The sequence below is a fragment of the Mustela erminea genome, chromosome 12, assembly GCF_009829155.1.
Source record: "Mustela erminea isolate mMusErm1 chromosome 12, mMusErm1.Pri, whole genome shotgun sequence".
Classification (NCBI taxonomy): Eukaryota; Metazoa; Chordata; class Mammalia; order Carnivora; family Mustelidae; genus Mustela; species Mustela erminea.
The window spans coordinates 30,858,122-30,875,816 of record NC_045625.1 but is presented as its reverse complement, the minus strand read 5'-3'; the positions used below and the strand labels follow the sequence as shown (position 1 = coordinate 30,875,816).

General features: G+C 37.0%; 1 protein-coding gene across 1 annotated transcript in view; it reads left to right on the top strand.

Moving 5' to 3' along the window:
* INVS (inversin) overlaps positions 1 to 17,695 on the top strand; it is a 166,135-nt gene that overhangs the window by 9,971 nt on the left and 138,469 nt on the right. The window contains exon 3 of the mRNA XM_032307961.1: positions 9,242 to 9,408. Within this exon, the coding sequence (XP_032163852.1) occupies positions 9,242 to 9,408 (167 nt within the window). The remainder of the gene's footprint in view (positions 1 to 9,241; positions 9,409 to 17,695) is intronic.

The following is a 17,695-nucleotide window of genomic DNA, read 5'->3' as shown; positions in this document are numbered from 1 at the left end:
ACATGTTTATATACCCATACTAATAAAAATAATGAAATTAGCCAGCATTTCATAAAGTTATGTTATATGAGCCAGGCCCTGTGTTGGTTCTTTGCAACTCATTAACTCATTAACCAGCAAAATACTACAAAGAGTTTTGGGTCCTCTTGTTACCCTCATTTTGAAAATAGATGAGGAAACTGAAGTATGGAGAGATTCAGTAACTTGTCTAATAAGTAACAGAGCTTAGACTGAAGCTTGGAAGTCTGATTCCAAAGCTCATTGGAACTGTGGATCCTCCAAGCAGGGAAGGTATTTCTGTATGCACATGCACATTCATATATATGAACACAGAGAGAATAAGAAACACAAGAGAGGAAGAACTGATTAGGTCTGAACCTTGACTGGTGAACTTAATGGTTATCTAGGCTGGATCGATCTTTCTTTCTTTTTTTCTTTTTTTAAGATTTTATTTATTTGCCAGAGAGAGAGTAGGAGAGAGGAAGAGTACAGGCAAGGGGAGCAACACGGAGAGGGAGAAGCAGGCTCCCCACTAATTAAGGAGCCAATGTGGGACTCGATCCCAGGACTCTAGATTATGACCTGAGCAGAAGGCAGATGCTTAAGTGACATTAAGCCACCCAGGCATCCCTAGGCTGGATTTTTCTAAATGATTTTTTGTGCTACAGGTCTTTTTGGTAATCTGATAAAGTTTACGGACACCTTCTCAAAAATATATTTTAAGAGCTTTAAATATGATATATAGGAATCCAAAGAAAAGCAGCTATATTGAAATACACATGTTAAACTATTCTAAAATTATAATATAGCAATATGCCTACAATCATATTTTATTAATATATTAAATAGCAAGGTCTAATGGAAGATCTAATAGCTATGATAATTTCAAAATATCAGTGATTACAGGGGCATCTGGGTGGCTCAGTCCATTAAGCACCAGCTCTTGATTTGAGCTCATGTCATGATCTCAAGGTCCTGGGATCAAGCCTTGAGTTGGGCTCCATGCCCAGCTGGGGAGTCTGCTTGTGGATTCTCTTTCTCCTCCCCCCCCCAGTCCCTCTCCCTGCTCATACCATCTCTTTCTCTAAAATAAATAAATCTTTAAAAAAAAAAAAAAAGAGGCAACAAGTATAAATGCTATTTTAAGATGCCAACAACAACTATAATGAGATAAAATGAATGTAAAAATATTTTGTAAAAGCTCAAGTGGCCTCAAAATATAATATGTCCCTTGTTATTATTATAATTCTCATTTTATATGTCAGGACACTGAGACTCAGAAGTTAAGAAATTCTGTTGCAATAATTGCATCGCTGAGGCTCAAACCAGCTTATTTGGTTTTGAACCCTATGCTCTTCCCATGTTGTCCTTATAAACATAGGCAAATCCTTTTTATTTTTTTTTTTTTTTAAGATTTATTTATTTATTTATTTATTTGACAGACAGAGGTTACAAGTAGTCAGAGAGGCAGGCACAGAGAGAGAGGAGGAAGCAGGCTCCCTGCTGAGCAGAGAGCCCAATGTGGGGCTCCATCCCAGGACCCTGGAATCATGACCTGAGCCGAAGGCAGAGGCTTTAACCCACTGAGCCACCCAGGCGCCCCAGCAAATCCTTTTTAAATGACCACAAATGCCTTCCCAAGATTGTGACAGTGCAAAAGGTGTGACGTAAGAAGTGGGTGAGAGCAGACGAAATGCATCTCTGATGCCACACACAGGTTAACATTTGAGAGCCAGCAAAGAGGAGGTTAGTAAAGAAGGCTAGCCTGGCTCGTGGTGGACAGTGTGGCGCAGTAGCCCTGGTCATCACTAGAAGCGGCAGTTGTGTCTTCTAACCGCTAAGCTGGAGCTCTGGTTTCTGCACACACCATCCCATTAGCCAAATGGAATGGTTATTCCTTCTGCTTCAGCCAGCCTTAAAGTAATTGCTCGCAGTGGGGCGGTGGCTTTCCCATCATGGCTCCAGCTCGGCTGCGGGAGCTGCGTCCAGGCCGAGCACATGCGGAACGCCAGCCCCCGTTCAGCGAGCACCAACTGGTCACGGATTAGAGGTTGACCCCACAGTTGCCGGAATAATTAAAACCACACAGCACACGAGCCAGCTGCTTTCTGTATTAGCTGCTTCTGACAGGAATTCCAATTCAAGTGCACTGCCGTCCAGTGAGCATTAGTTCACGTCCCAAGCCCTACCACATTTGTACAGCGTGTTGCAGTTACCAAAAGCATCCAAACAGGAAATCATTTCGCTTGAACATAAAACTCAGCTGTTGTACAGACCGGAATGCATCAGCTAAATGTTATAATTGAGGGAACTGAGGAAGGGGGTAGGGTAGGTGGGTAAATGCACAGGCCTCTCTCAGTTACTCTCTTTTTTAGCCAAGAAGCTCAGAACCTGCCAGGACTCTCATGACTCAGAAACTAGCCATAAAGCCACCATCCCCCTAAAGCAACTCAAAACAGGACCTAAAGGAGGCCAAATGCTGCTTTCCTCATGGTAGATAGGGAAGGACTTGCTTTCAGGTTCCTCAAATACATGAATTCTGCCAGATAGGCAAGCCTAACACCTTGGACGGTGATAACATAACCCAATGAAATCTTCTGTGTTGGGAATTGTAACACTAGTCACCCAAAAACAAGTGTTTTTGATTGCAGAGAAGGCTGGACATTTCCCTGTACCTTACAGAAGACTGGGGAAAAGCATAGCAATGGTCCTAAGTTCTGTATCCTAGGAGGTCCAGTTACTGTTAACCCCATAGTGCTGCCTTCACTTTGGTCCTAAGAAGCCTGATCAGTTAAGGGTTATCCTGGGATGTGGTGATGGACTCCATTTCTCAACATTTGTTCTTGTGACCACAGTTCCTAAATCTTCTCCCTCACTGAAGTTTTCAATGAGAATTTAAATATGAATCACCATCATCTTGCTAATCCTAGGTCCTACTGTCTTTGCTCTGCACTGGCAGACAAAGTGTCCGTAGAGAGTGCGTGTCCTTTGTGAAAGAAAGCTAGAGGCTGCCCTGGTTACAGCATATGCTCTACAAGTATCATTCTGACTCCAGAAGGGCTCACATGATGAAAGGAACATGCTCTACCTGTAAAGATGTTTTAGTTTTGTTAGGGAGTTTGGGCTTAAATGAGTCCTTATGTACAAACGCAGTGATAGACTCACTGGAGTCTTCTGGATGGGACATTAGAGGCCCTTGTGGAGGGGATGGTAGCTAGTCCTGTTCTACTGCTTAGAAGACTTGTGCACGGGGACTTCTGTTATCAGATATGTTGAATAAAATGCAGAACTTGCCTCCATCTTCAAAACCAAGACTCTAAAAAGGAACACCTGCCTCCTCCAGGAGTTACACACCAATTGTAAGGCTCTTTCAGATTTCAAGAACAATGACCTTTCTTGATCTGTTACCGGAATATGGGGGAACCTGGATCAGCAAAGCAAGTTACCTAAGAAACTATAAAGTACTTCTGGGTCCTATTATGTCTAAGATTTAAATATATATTATGTAATGTTACATATATAAATATAAATATATATATTGAAATATTTAAAGCTAATGCAGTGGCTTAATTTTAGGCATAAAACAACCCAGACAGAAGTGCAATACCTTCTTTTTCTTCCCCTAGCATTTGTATTTCTCTTTAAAAATACTTTCTATTTCCCTTTAAAAATATTTAAAAATATTTCCCTTTAAAAATACTTCATTTGATCAGTTTTCCGCCTGCATTAGCAGAGTTTATGTCAAAATACTTTAAAAGTAACTGGCGTCCTCATTTTCAACTTGTATCTTACCCTCAACTTATATATGAATTCCTTAATATTGTCCATCATGAAAGTAGCAAAATTTTTTCACTTGAAGTGCAAGCCAGGAGGTATCTTTTGTTGTTTTTAAGTAAACCTTATTGAAGTGTAATACCATAAATACAGTAAACTTAATCCTCGGTAGTATACAGTTACTTAATTTTAACAAATATGGAGTCATGTAATCACCACTATCAAGATAGAGGCAAGTTCCACCACAACCCAAAATGCTTCTGTGTCCCTTTATAATCTGTCCCTCCCCACATCCCAGTCACTGTTAATCACTGGTCTGTTTTCTCTCCCTATAGTTTTACCTTTTCCAGAATATGCTGTAAATGAATACCATATGTATCCTTTGAAACAGAGTTCTTTCACTTAGCATAAATGTGTTCCTTGTTCAGTAGATCAGTAGTTTATTCCTTTTTATTACTGAGCAGTGTTCTACTGTATGGATGACTACAGTTCTTTTGTCATTCTCCACTAGGACAACGGGGTTGTTTCCAGTTTTTAGCAATTATGAATGAGGCTTCCATAAACATCCAAATACAAGTTTCTATGTGAATATAAGCTTTCATGCTTTTGTTTCTTCTGAGTAAACACCTAGGAAAGAGATTATTGGGCTATGTAGTATGTTTATGTTTGACTTAATCAGAAATAGAGTTTTCTGTAGTGGCTGTGCCATTTTGTTTTGCTTTTGGTTTTTTGGTTGTTGGTTTTTTTTTAAGATTTATTTATTTATTTGACACAGAGAGAGAGAGAGAGAGAGAGAAAGAGATATCACAAGCAGGCGAAGAGGCAGGCAGAGGGGGAGAGGGAAGCAGGCCCCTGCTGAGCAGAAAGCCTGATGCGGAGCTCGATTCCAGGACCCTGAAATCGAGCTGAAGTCAGAGGCCCAACCCACCGAGCCACCCAGGCGCCCCACTTGTGCCGTTTTGAATTACTCTCAGTGATATCTGACAATTTTAGGTGTTCTATATCCTCACCAACATTTGCTGTTGTCAAGTTTGTTTTCAGTTTTGGTTTTGTTTTAGCCATTCCGATAGATATGTAATTTTATCATATTGCAGTTTGAATTTGCATTTCCCTCTGTATTAATGATGTTGGGCATCTTTTCATAAGCTTATTCGGGGAAATGTTTATTCAACACTTTTACCCATCTTTAAATTTCATTGTCTGTCTTTTTATTATTCAGTAGTAAGAATTCTTTTTGGCAATGTTGAGTTTTATAAGTTCTTTATGTATTTTGGATACTAATCCTTTATCAGATATGTCATTTGCAAATAGTTCTCCCAGTCTGTTAGTTTGCCTGTTAGTTTTGTGGATTTATTCTAGGTAAGAGACCTTACCAGATATGTGTATTGCAAATATTTCTCCCAATTTGTAGCAATCTTTTTTATTTTCTTAACAGTTCTTACAAACAGTATTTTTAATGTGGTGCAATCCAATTTATTAATTTTTAAAATGGATTTTTCTTTGGTATCATGTCTAAGAAATCTTTGTCTAACCCAAGGTCACAGAGGTTATCACTTTGGTTTGCTTCTTAAAGTTTTATAAAGTTATAGAGGTGTTACATTTAAGATTATGATTGATTTTGAGATAATTTTTGTACATGGTGAAAAGTATAGGTTGAGAGTTTCTGATTTGTTCATTTTTTGCTTTTGGATATGAGTTCCAGTTTATTCCATGCCGTTTGCTTAAAACTATCCATTGATTTGGCTTTGCACCTTTGTCAAAAGTCAATTGATCGTAACCTTTTATAGGTCTATTTCAGTGCTCTCAATTCTATCCTATTCGTGTGTGTGTGTGTGTGTGTGTGTGTGTGTGTATCTCTTTCTCTCTCTCTCTTTTGCTGTTTAACTTAAATTTGAACTTATGGGGATAAAATTGTTTATGATATTCCCATGTTTTCCATTTAATAACTTCAGGCTCCATAGTGTTTTCTCTGCTTTCATTTCTGATATTGGAAATTTCTGTCTGGTCTGTTTTTAATGATCACTCTGATCAGAGATATATCAATTTCATTGATATTTTCTAAGAACCAACTTTTAGCCACATTGATTTTTCTGTAGTGTTTTTCTAGTTTTAATTTCATTGATCTCTGCTCTTATCTTTATTATGTACTTCCTCTGCTTGTTTTGGATTAAATTTGGTCTTCTTTTTTTAGTGTCATAAGGTAGAAGTATAGACCATTGATTTGAACTATTGTTCTACTGTAATACAATTACTCAATGCTGTATATTTCCTTCCAAGCCCCCTCATGTATAGAATAGGAACTTTACAACACTAGTATTATTTTCATTCATTTAATTATGTTTTTTAATTTCCCTTGAGATTTTCTCTGTAACTCATGGATTATCTGTGTGATGTTTAAATCCTACATATTCAGTGATTTCCCATTATCTTTCTCTTACCAACTTCTAGTTTAATTACGTTATTGTCAGAGAATATACTTTGTTTAACTTCACTTCTTTAAATCTGTTAATGTTTATTTTATGACCACTATATGTTCTATTTTGGTAAATGGTCCCATCAGTACTTTAAAAGATTATATATCTGGCTGTTGTTGAGTGACACAATCAATAAATATCTGTTATATCCTGCTGCTTTATAGTGGTATTCCGTTCTTTTCTATGCTTGCTGCTTTTCATTTTAGCAGTTCAAGCAATTTTTGAGAGAGGGGTATTGAAGTTACCAATTATAATTGTAAATTTTTCAAATGTTTCATCCAATTCTATCAGGTTTTGCTACATGTTTTTTGAAGCTCCATGATTTAGTACATACACATTTAGGATTGTTAAGTATTCTTGGTGAATTGATGCCTTTATCATTATATAATGCTTCTGTTTGTTCCTGGTAATTGTCTTTGCTCTAAAATCTATTTTATAAGATACTAATATCTGATGTTAATCAGCTTTCTTTTAATTCATGTTTACAAAGCATATCTGTGCTCATTCTTTTATTTTTAAGCTCTCTTTTTTATTGGTGTGTTTTTTTTAATCATTTACCTATAATGGAATTATTAATGTTAAGATTTAAGATTTCCAACTTACTATGCGTTTACTGTTCCCTGTTTTTCATTCCTGTTTTTTTCTTCCCTGTCTTCCCCTGAATTTCTCGAATTTTTTAGTATTTTAATTTAAATTTTTAAAAATTATTTTAAATTATATATAAATTTTAAATTATATATAATGGGGCTATTTGTAACAGCTTTATTGAGGTTGACCATACATCCATACCACACAGTTCACCAATTTGAAATACAATTCAATGGGTTTCCTATATTCAGAGTTGTAGAAACATCACCACAATTAATTTTAGAACAATTACCCACCCCCTTTAGGAAGAAACCCTATCCCCTTTAGCTACAACCCCTTTAATACCCCCCCTTCTCCCCAGTCCTAAGCACTGGATATAGAATTCTTGGTTAACAGCTCATCCCCACCCTTATCCCCAACATGTGAAAAATGCCGTGTCATTACCTTATCGACCCCATAGTTTCTCATGAGAAATACACTGTTATTTGAATTGTTTTTCCCCTGTAGATAATATGTTGTTTCTTTCTGGCTGCTGTCATGATTTTTTTCTTCTTTAGTTTCCAGGAATTTGATTATGATTGACATAGAGGTTTCTAGGGGTTTATTCTGTTTGAGTTTTGCTCAGCTTTTTAAATCTGCAGGTGTGTGTCTTTCACCAGATTTGCACCATTTCCAGCCATTATTCCCTCAAATATGTTTTTAGCCCTTCATTCTTTTTCCTCTCTTTCTGGAACTCTGATGGCATGAATGGTAGGTATTTTGTTACTGTCCCACAGAGCCCTGAGATTCTGTGGATTCTTTTTGCTTCTGTGTTTTTTATCAGTTGTTCAGATTGGATAGATAATATTTATTGGTCTGTCATCAAGTTCAGTGGTTCTTTCCTCTGTCATCTCCATTCAATGAGGTTTTTATTTTAGTTATTTTCTTTGCTAACTTATTTATTAAATGTTTATTATTCTGAAATTTTCATTTAGTTCATCTTTATATTCTGCCTTTCTTTGCTGCAACTTTGTATTTTCCATTTGTTTCAAAAGTGTCCATAATTGCTTCTTGGAGCATTTTTATTATAGTTGCTTTAAGATCCTTGTCAGTTAATTATATCTGTATCATCACAGTATTGGTATCTGTTGATTGTCTTTTTTTGTTTAAGTTAATGTTTTTCTGGTTCTTTGTCTAATAATTTTGGATTATATCTTGGACATTTTGTATATTATGTTATGAGACTCAGGATCCTATTTAAATCTTCTATTTAATAGACTAAAGATCTGTTTAGGTTTAGAATGAACTTTCTGTTCCAGTTTTGTGGACTGTGGTTCTAATGTCAAGTTCGTTTTCACATCTCTTGTAGGGCTTTTCGGTCTGCCCTACCTAGGTATTACCTAAGCTGATTTAAAATCTGGGTAATATTCACCCATAGTTCAATTCTCAAAACTCTTGCACTTTGATTCTGGTTAATTTCACACATGGAATGTTCAGAGTAGTTTGACTTCTTGCACCAATTTAAAGAGTTGCTTTCGCCAGCCTCCTTCTCTCCATAATCCTCCCTGCTACTCTAGTCGGGAAGGAGTAAGATACTATTTCATTGCTCTCCTTTGCTTAATTCAGGACATGATGGCTTATAGGGCTCCTCTCCACAGTCTCTGTGGTGCCCAGTGGGGAGGAAAAGAGGTACAGTTTCTTTCATTGTATGTGCTTTGAGTAGAGCCAGGGGTAAGTGCTCCAAGGGCTACCTTTCCCAATCATTTGACTGGAGAGAGCAGGCTTCCTGGGGAATTTTGTATCTGCTCTTTTGTGTTTCCGGTTGTGGGCTACTCTAGCCCCCGGGTTGCAAAAAAAAAAAAAGGACAGACAGACAGGAAACTCACCATCAGATTGTTCTGAGTCCCTAGATAGTTTGTCTTCTTTTCTCCACCTTTCATTTACTTTGCCTGGGGTTTTTAGTTATAATTAGCAGGAGAATCAAGATAGTATGCATTGCTCCATATTGTCAAAAATGGGAAGCCAATCATGATTCAGTTTTGTATCTCTCATAAAAACATACCGCAATGCTTAGCATTTAGTCTCTGAAAAAGAGGAGTGAGTGAGGAAAACAATTAGGTCCATATCTCACAATATTAAATCAGCATAACATATAGTGGTTAAGAATATGGCCTTTAGAATCAATTACCAGTTTGAATTTTAACTCCACCTACTTTCAGTGTAATATAAGCAGGTTACTTAACTTCTGTGAGTCTCAGTTTCCTATAATATGGGGATGGTAATATCTGTCTCATGGAGTGAGTAAGTGGCATATTTCATGCTTTTAGCACAGGGCTTGCTAATAAAGTTGGTAAATGTAACTCCTAGTCATATTAGTATAACAGCAGCAATTATCGGATATCACTATCTGTTTCTTGCACTCATAGGAAACTCTGCCCTTAAAGACAAAGAAGACCAATTTGGGAGGACACCGCTTATGTATTGTGTGTTGGCTGACAGACTGGATTGTGCAGATGCTCTCCTGAAGGCAGGAGCAGATGTTAATAAAACTGACCACAGCCGGAGAACAGCCCTCCATCTTGCAGCTCAAAAGGTGAGAAGTTAAATTACTTTGAAGTGTAAACCTTTTGTGACGTATTTAGAAGTTGATTAATGAACTATGTGATTGACAGATGATAAAGAAATCTTAAGTATGTGACTCTTAGTTATTTGCTTTCTCTAAAAACAGTCTAAACTGCAGAGAATAAAAATAGGTAATCATCAGTGGCTCCGTTCATTTATCCAACCAAGTTCTTTGAGCAATGGAATTCATTTTATGATCTAAGATTAATTCAAGGAAAAGGAATCAACCATATTACAAATCAATTTATGCATGGGGGAAAGCAAAGGCCAGAAAGAAAAACGCTAAGATACATTTTTTAAAAAGATTTTATTCATTTATTTGAGAGAAAGAGAGAGAGAGAAAGCATAGAGGGAGAGGGAAAGGGAGAAGCCGACTCCCCGCTGAGCACAGAGCTCAACATTGGGCTTTATCTCAGGACCGTGGGATCATGACCCAGGCCAAAGGCAGACGCTTAACTGACTGAGCCACCCAGACACCCCAACACTAAGGTATTACTCGTGGTTGGGTTTTAATGTTGGTAACATTTGGTACTTTTTACTGTTTAAAAATTTTCCCCTGACAAGTATTAATTACTTTTACAACAAAAACTTACTGTCTCTCTTAAAGTATGGGCATTAAGAAGCATAAAAGAAATTTATTTTCTAAATGTATTTCAACTTTTTAAAAGTCTAAAACTAGGGGCGTCTGGGTGGCTCAGTGGGTTAAGCCGCTGCCTTCGGCTCAGGTCATGATCTCAGGGTGCTGGGATCGAGTCCCGCATCGGGCTCTCTGCTCAGTGGGGAGCCTGCTTCCCTCTGTCTCTCTCTGCCTGCCTCTCCATCTACTTGCAATTTCTCTCTGTCAAATAAATAAATAAATAAAATCTTTAAAAAAAAAAAAAAAAAAAGTCTAAAACTATATTGCCAGTAAAAAGGATTTCAGGTTTTTTAAAGCTATTGTTAAGAGCTGAGATTTTTAAAATAAATATATCAAAAAATTAAAATGGGAAGCTTCTATATTTATTGCAAGACTTATTTATCTGAAAATGATTTTTCCTTCCATAAAATTATGGTGTATAAAATATATTTCCAGTGCCTGATATTTTCCTTTTTATTATTTTAGACATATATTTTTGGCATAAGAAGCAATAAAAATTAGATCCAGCAGAGACTATTAGAGTTATTTCCCATTAAAAAATGTGAACCAGATATAGCTGATTAATTGAGGGGTTAGAAAAATACCTTTTTCATTAGTTGAATACATAAAAAGAGACTGACATTAAGATATCCTACTGAATATGCTAGTTACACGCTATGATCAGTTAGGTCTGTCAGGTTATTCCCAAAGTTATTGCTCTTGAATTTGCTTTTCATTATAGTAATTTTTTAAAATCTCCCTCATTTTCAATTTCGGTTTTAACTACTGTGTAGGTATTTATAACCTTTCACCTAGGCTTGTCAGCTGTTAAAATTATTCAGTCAGGAAGGGTAACTCCATTTAACTTGTTATCATTAAAAAGTAAACATTTCAGATTAGAAATAGCCCCAGTATTATGAATTTGATACACTTTAGATTTTTCATTGTGGTTCATTTAGGTTTAAAACCCAACTTCAGAAATAGAGGTTGGAGGACCCTAACTTCACATCAGGTGGGTCATGTGAAAAAACTGGGGATTTGAGTTGATGAACCTCCAGTCATCTCTGTAGAGGTAGAAAGTGACCCAAAGGGGAGAGAAGGGGTCAGTTGTAAGTCTCTCCACAAGATGCGGTGCATTTGTTTTCTTCTGCTTTTTGTTTCTCCTTTATTTTTTTAAATTGTGATTTCCTACAGCATCAAAGAATAAATAGAACTCTGATTTACATGTCACAATTTTCATAGCTGATTTCATAAATAACACGTTTCATGGTCTTTTGACTATCTGATAATTATACATTTCCTTCTTTCTCTGTGTTGTGGTTTGTTTTTGCATATTTGCCCAAAGTGGCAATCTATCTTTAGGCTATACCAGCACTAGTAGAATTTCCAGAACAAGGGTGGTCATAAACCTTTAGTACTCTACTCTGTCCAGATCAAAACTGGGTATTGCATTTCATTTTGTGTTTTATGCAAAAGCACTGTTATTTTCAAAATCAGAGATAGTATAGATCCAACAGGAGTAAGATTGTGAAGAGTCTAGAAGTAACTCTCAAAGAAGAGTTGGAGGTATGTGCCAGGTCTATAGCACACCCTGCCTCTGAGCAGACACAAACACAAATTCTCTCTAGAGAAAACATCTTCACCCTAAACTTCCAGGATCCCCCCATATTACATAGACCAAACAAGATCTCACAGTGAAAGATCCCCATCTATATGAGGAAACAGTCTATCACAAATGAGAGTCAGCAGAAATAATAAACAAATTTGATTGTGGAGTCCCGGGATCGAGTCCTGCATCAGGCTCCCTGCTCCGCAGGGAGTCTGCTTCTCCCTCTGACCCTCCCCCTTCTCATGCTCTCTCTCTCTCTCTCATTCTCTCTCTCAAACAAATAAAATCTTAAAAAAAAAAAACACAATGTAAAATAATGATTGGATGGTTAAAGATAGAAAAGAAGAGGGGTGCCTGGGTGGCTCAGTTGGTTGAGGGTCTGACTCTTGATTTTGACTCACGTCATGATCTCAGGGTTGTGGGATCAAGCCCAGCATCAGGCTCCACACCTGGCATGGAGTCCGCTTGGGATTCTCTCTCTCTCCCTCTAGTCCTCCCCCTCCTCTGGCACTTGCATGTGCGCTCTCTCTCTCTCTCTCTCTCTAGAAAGAAAGTAACAAACAAACAAACGAACAAAGAGAGAAAGAAAGAGGGAGGGAGGAAGGAAGAAAGAAAAAAGAGAGAAGAAAAGGAAAGGAAAAGGAAAAAGAAAAGAAAAATGAGCAATCAACAAGACTTTCATGACTAGGCATCAGTTCTGGCCATGACCACTTATTTTAGAATAACCACCTGCCAAAAAAATTTCTGAAGGCTGAGTAAAATATGTATACATTATTTGAAGGCACTGAGAACAGTCAGCATAAGCTAGGTCTAAGAAATTCCAGTCCTTCAGAGAAGAGAAGTATGAGGAATGCACACCACATTCATCTGGCTGTACCCTTTAAGGCATCTTCCAAAGTGGAATGCAAACGAATACAACCCTAGCAGGAAGCAATTATCTTGGTAGGGGGAGAAATCACAGGTAGAGCCTGGCATTAGCAGTGGCTGGAACATGGAAGGGCAAAATCCTGGAGCAAAGGGAACTGCAGAGAAGGAACCCCAAAATCTGGGTACAAATTCCTTGCAAATCATTAGCAGATTCCTAAACTGTGCTTGTGCTGGGCGAGGCTCAAACAAACCCAGCAGTAAACAACAGCTGGGAGACTAAACAGCTAAGCAGAGATTGTTTTAATATTGCCCTGTATTTTCTTTCCAGTGCAAGTCTTTAATACATAACAAGTTGATTTTTGTGTAGGGGTCCATTCTCATTTTAAATTACATGAATAACTCATTTTCCCAGCACACCCTAGCTCATTAATTTGTAGCCAAGTCTGTGCTCTGTGCCAGTACCAGGGTTTTGGACTATGTACCTCCTGTGGTTTTTTGTTTTGTTTTGTTCTTAATTATGGTTTTTAAATAAAGTCCTAATACAAGGGAGCTACTTAAGAAATTTGAAAATAGGAAATACACCATTGAAGTGCTTTAGGGAGATGAATATGGCAATGAAAGCTCTTTTAGAAGAGGAGATACTTAGAAAGTTATTACAGTTCAGGCCAAGAGAGGAGAAGTTTGATCTAAGAGATATATTGTAAAGGTAGAACAGTTCATTCATTAAGTAGTTACCATATGTCTACTATGTAGTAGTGGGTGTAGAGGATCACCTAGAGGAAATATTAAAAAATGAATCACATATGTCTGCTGTTAAAAAGTACTCTCCATGCTGGTCTATATTAAATTTCCATTTGTCTTTGTTTAGTGAACCTCTCTGACATATCACATATCAAATATTCTTTCCAAGTATTGTCTCTCCCACTTATTTCTGTAATCTGTGAACTCAGAAGTGTGCTATTTGGGTAATCATCAATATTCATATATGTGTGCATGAATGCATTCATTCAACATATGTTCATGCTGTTACTGTGTAACAGGTGCTGTGCTAGGGCCTTGGAATACAAAGATGAAAGACAGGATTCCTGCTCTTAAGTTGTTTACAAAGATCATGGATAAAGATATCAAGTGGTAATTAAAGCTGGCCTGTCTCCCTTATATATCAAGTGTTTTATAAAATATCAATAGCCATGCCATGTAAATAGTCATTTATTACTACTGACCTGAAGATCAGCCATTCCCATGTTATTTATTATGTTTTTGCTTTTTTGTGATAGTGAACTAATTATGTTATCTTCCATTCATAGTAGGAAAAACTCTTGTTCCCATAGCATTTTGTTGATGTCTCCATTAGAGGCCCATTACCTTGGTTTTTTTTTTTTTTTTTAAGATTTTATTTATTTAGGGCGCCTGGGTGGCTCAGTGGGTTAAGCCGCTGCCTTCGGCTCAGGTCATGATCTCAGGGTCCTGGGATCGAGGCCCGCATCGGGCTCTCTGCTCAGCAGGAAGCCTGCTTCCCTCTCTCTCTCTCTCTGCCTGCCTCTCCATCTACTTGTGATTTCTCTCTGTCAAATAAATAAATAAAATCTTTAAAAAAAAAAAAAGATTTTATTTATTTATTTGACAGACATCACAAGTAGGCAGAGAGGCAGGCAGAGAGAGAGGGAGAAGCAGGCTCCCTGCCACGCAGAAAGCCCGATGTAGGACTCAATCCCAGGACCCCGAGATCGTGACCTGAGCCGAAGGCAGAGACTTCAACCCAATGAGCCACCCAGGCGCCCCTCCATTACCTTGTATTGTAATTATTACTTACTTGTCTCTTTCCCACTAGACTGGATCTCTAGGCAAGAACCTTGTTTTATTTATTTTTTAATTCCCTAGAATCTAACACAGTGTCTGACATGCTTTGGTTGAATGAATGAATACACTTAAGGTTACTTATATAGAAAGTCATTATTAATACAAGTGCTAGACATTTGTTTATTAGAAACATTTATCCAGTTTTAAAATACATATATGGGAAAAACTTATTGAACCGTGCTGATTGGCTTAGTTATTTTGACACATACTCAGTACGCTGGAAACAAATTGCTGTTGGTCCAAGCAGCTAAGAAAATGGTACCCACAAGAATAAAATTAATCTCAATATACTGAACATCTGTACCTAATTTGTTTTTCATTTGTACCCTCAGTATAATCCAAGAAAGCAATCAGTCATACCTTTTCTGGGTTTAAGATATCTAATTGTTAGAAATGTTTTCCTCCAGGGAATCTACTATTTCTCTGACTTCTACAGATATATTTATTTGTTAATAAGGACAAAAAAGCCTTAGCAATCTTACTAAATGTTAATAGTTATGCATTTTTAATCTTCCAGAAGGTTATTAATTTGGCTTCAAGAAGATTAAGACTACCCACTCTGAAAAATTATATCATGTCAAACACAAAAACTAAAGAAGCTTCAAACTGTGATTGTGTTTTGTGTGTGTTCTTTTTTTTTTTTTTAAAGATTTTATTTATTTATTTGACAGACAGAGATCACAAGTAGGCAGAGAGGCCGGCAGAGACAGAGAGAGAGGGAAGCAGGCCCCCTGCTGAGCAGAGAGCCCGATGCGGGACTCGATCCCAGGACCCCATGACCTGAGCCGAAGGCAGCGGCTTAACCCACTGAGCCACCCAGGCGCCCAAGTGTGTGTTCTTTTAATTCAACACAGAATTCTTAATTCATCTGTGAAAACTGAATATTAATTTTAACTCAATTTTAATATTAATTTAAATTTAATTCAAATTTAATATTAATTTTATTCATTTTTGAGATATGCTGTTTCTGTGTTAATGACATAAAAATGAAAGGAGAAGAGTAAAATACCTCTAGAAGTTTACAGGCAAACTTTTTTTTTTTTATTTTTTTTATTTTTTTTTTTTTTTTTTTTTTTAATTTTTTATTTTTTATAAACATATATTTTTATCCCCAGGGGTACAGGTCTGTGAATCGCCCGGTTTACACACTTCACAGCACTCACCAAAGCACATACCCTCCCCAATGTCCATAATCCCACCCCCCTTCCCCAACCCCCCTCCCCCCAGCAACCCTCAGTTTGTTTTGTGAGATTAAGAGTCACTTATGGTTTGTCTCCCTCCCAATCCCATCTTGTTTCATTGATTCTTCTCCTACCCACTTAAGCCCCCATGTTGCATCACCACTTCCTCATATAAGGGAGATCATATGATAGTTGTCTTTCTCTTACAGGCAAACTTTAATACCAGGTGACAATATTAGGATATTGGATTCCCTTATTTTATACACACTCACACTTATACACAAACACAGCAAACAATCCATCTCTCAGTCCCCTGTAACTCTATATTCCTATATGTATTATGTACATACACATACATATATATATAGATAGATATACACATACACTCATATTTAACTCCCTCCCTACCCCATTAACTTATATTCCCCCAACGAATGCTGTTTGAAGGCAGAAGCTATGTCTTATTTGATTTATTAGTTCCAGACTTAAAACAACTCCTGCCATTCAAAAAAGACTCAGTTCATGTTTAACGAATACATGAATGAAGGAATGAATCAATCAATAAGTTCAAACATCAGATAGATTTATTATGAGTGGTATGATCTTCAAAACTATTGAAGTGTAAATTAGTTGTTATATTTGTTCCTTTTCATTATCCATTCCACCCCCTTATAATTGTGCTAGCAGTATTTTACAAGACTCTGTGAGCTTAATTTCCCATCATGTATCACTCTTGTATGCCTCAGTTTCTTCATCTATAAAAATGGAACAGTACGCTTCTCCCTGTCCACTTTTTAGGAATCAGTAGATATCACAGATAAAAGGGCCCTTCAGGATAGCTTAGTCCAGTTTGTTACTGGATGAAGAAACTGAGCCAATTCTCCTTTCAATTCTCTTTTCTTAGTAAATTATTCATCATTCTTTTTGCCTTTGCCTAAATCTGAATGTTTTTTGTCTTATTTTTTAAAGTTTTTACTTAAATTCCCATATAGTTAAGGTATATTAATATTAGGTTCAGGTGTACAATTTAGTGATTCAACATTTCCATATAATAGCTGGTGCTCATCAGGACAAGTACTCTCCTTAATCCCCATCCCCTGTTTCACCCATCCCCTTTCCCCCCTGCCCTCTGGTGACCATCAGTTTATTCTCTACAGTTATTAAGGGTTTGTCTCTTGGTTTGCCTTTCTCTCTCTTTCCCCCACTTTGTTCATTTGTTTTCTTTGTTAAATTCCATGTATGACTGAAATCATATGGTATTTGTCTTTCTCTGTCTTGTTTCACTTACATAGTACTCTCTAGCTCTATCCATGTTGTTGCAAATGACAAGATTTCATTCTTTTTTAGGGCTGAGTAATATTCCACAGGGTGTTGTTTGTGTGTGTGTGTGTGTGTGTGTGTACCACATCTTCTTTATCCATTTATCAGTTATTAGACATTTGGGCTATTTTCATAGTCTGGCTATGGTAGAGAATGCTACTACAAACATTGGGGTGACAACAGACACATGAAAAGATGCTCAACATCACTCATCATCAGGGAAATGCAAATCAAAACTACAATGAGATATCACCTCACACCTGTCAGAGTGGCTAAATCAATAACACAAGAAACAACCGGTTTCCATCCTCACCGGTTGGTGAGGTTGGAAAGAAAGGGGACCGACTGTCCTACACTGTTGGAAGGAATGCAAGCTGGTGCAGCAGCTGTGAAAAAGAGTATGGAAGTTCCTCAGAAAGTTCAGAATAGGGCTACCCTACAACCCAGCAATTGCACTACCAGGTATTTACCTAAAGAATACAAAATACTAATTCAAATGGATATTTGCACCTTGATGTTTAAATTAATTATTTTAAAATTATTGATAAGAATAGAGATATCATTAGAAATACTCAGAAGAGATAAAACTGAATATTTTTTTATTTTTCTTCCAGTTTTCTTTATTGAAATAAAACAGTATAGATGCACTTGAAGTTTTCTATTATCCTCCCAAATCCCATTCTTCTCTTTTATATGTTCTCAATCTATCTTAATTTTGGTGATTTCAATTCCCACGCATATTTTGCTACCTTTATTTTATATGGATATAACCACAAACAATATTATTTTGCATTTTAAAATCTTC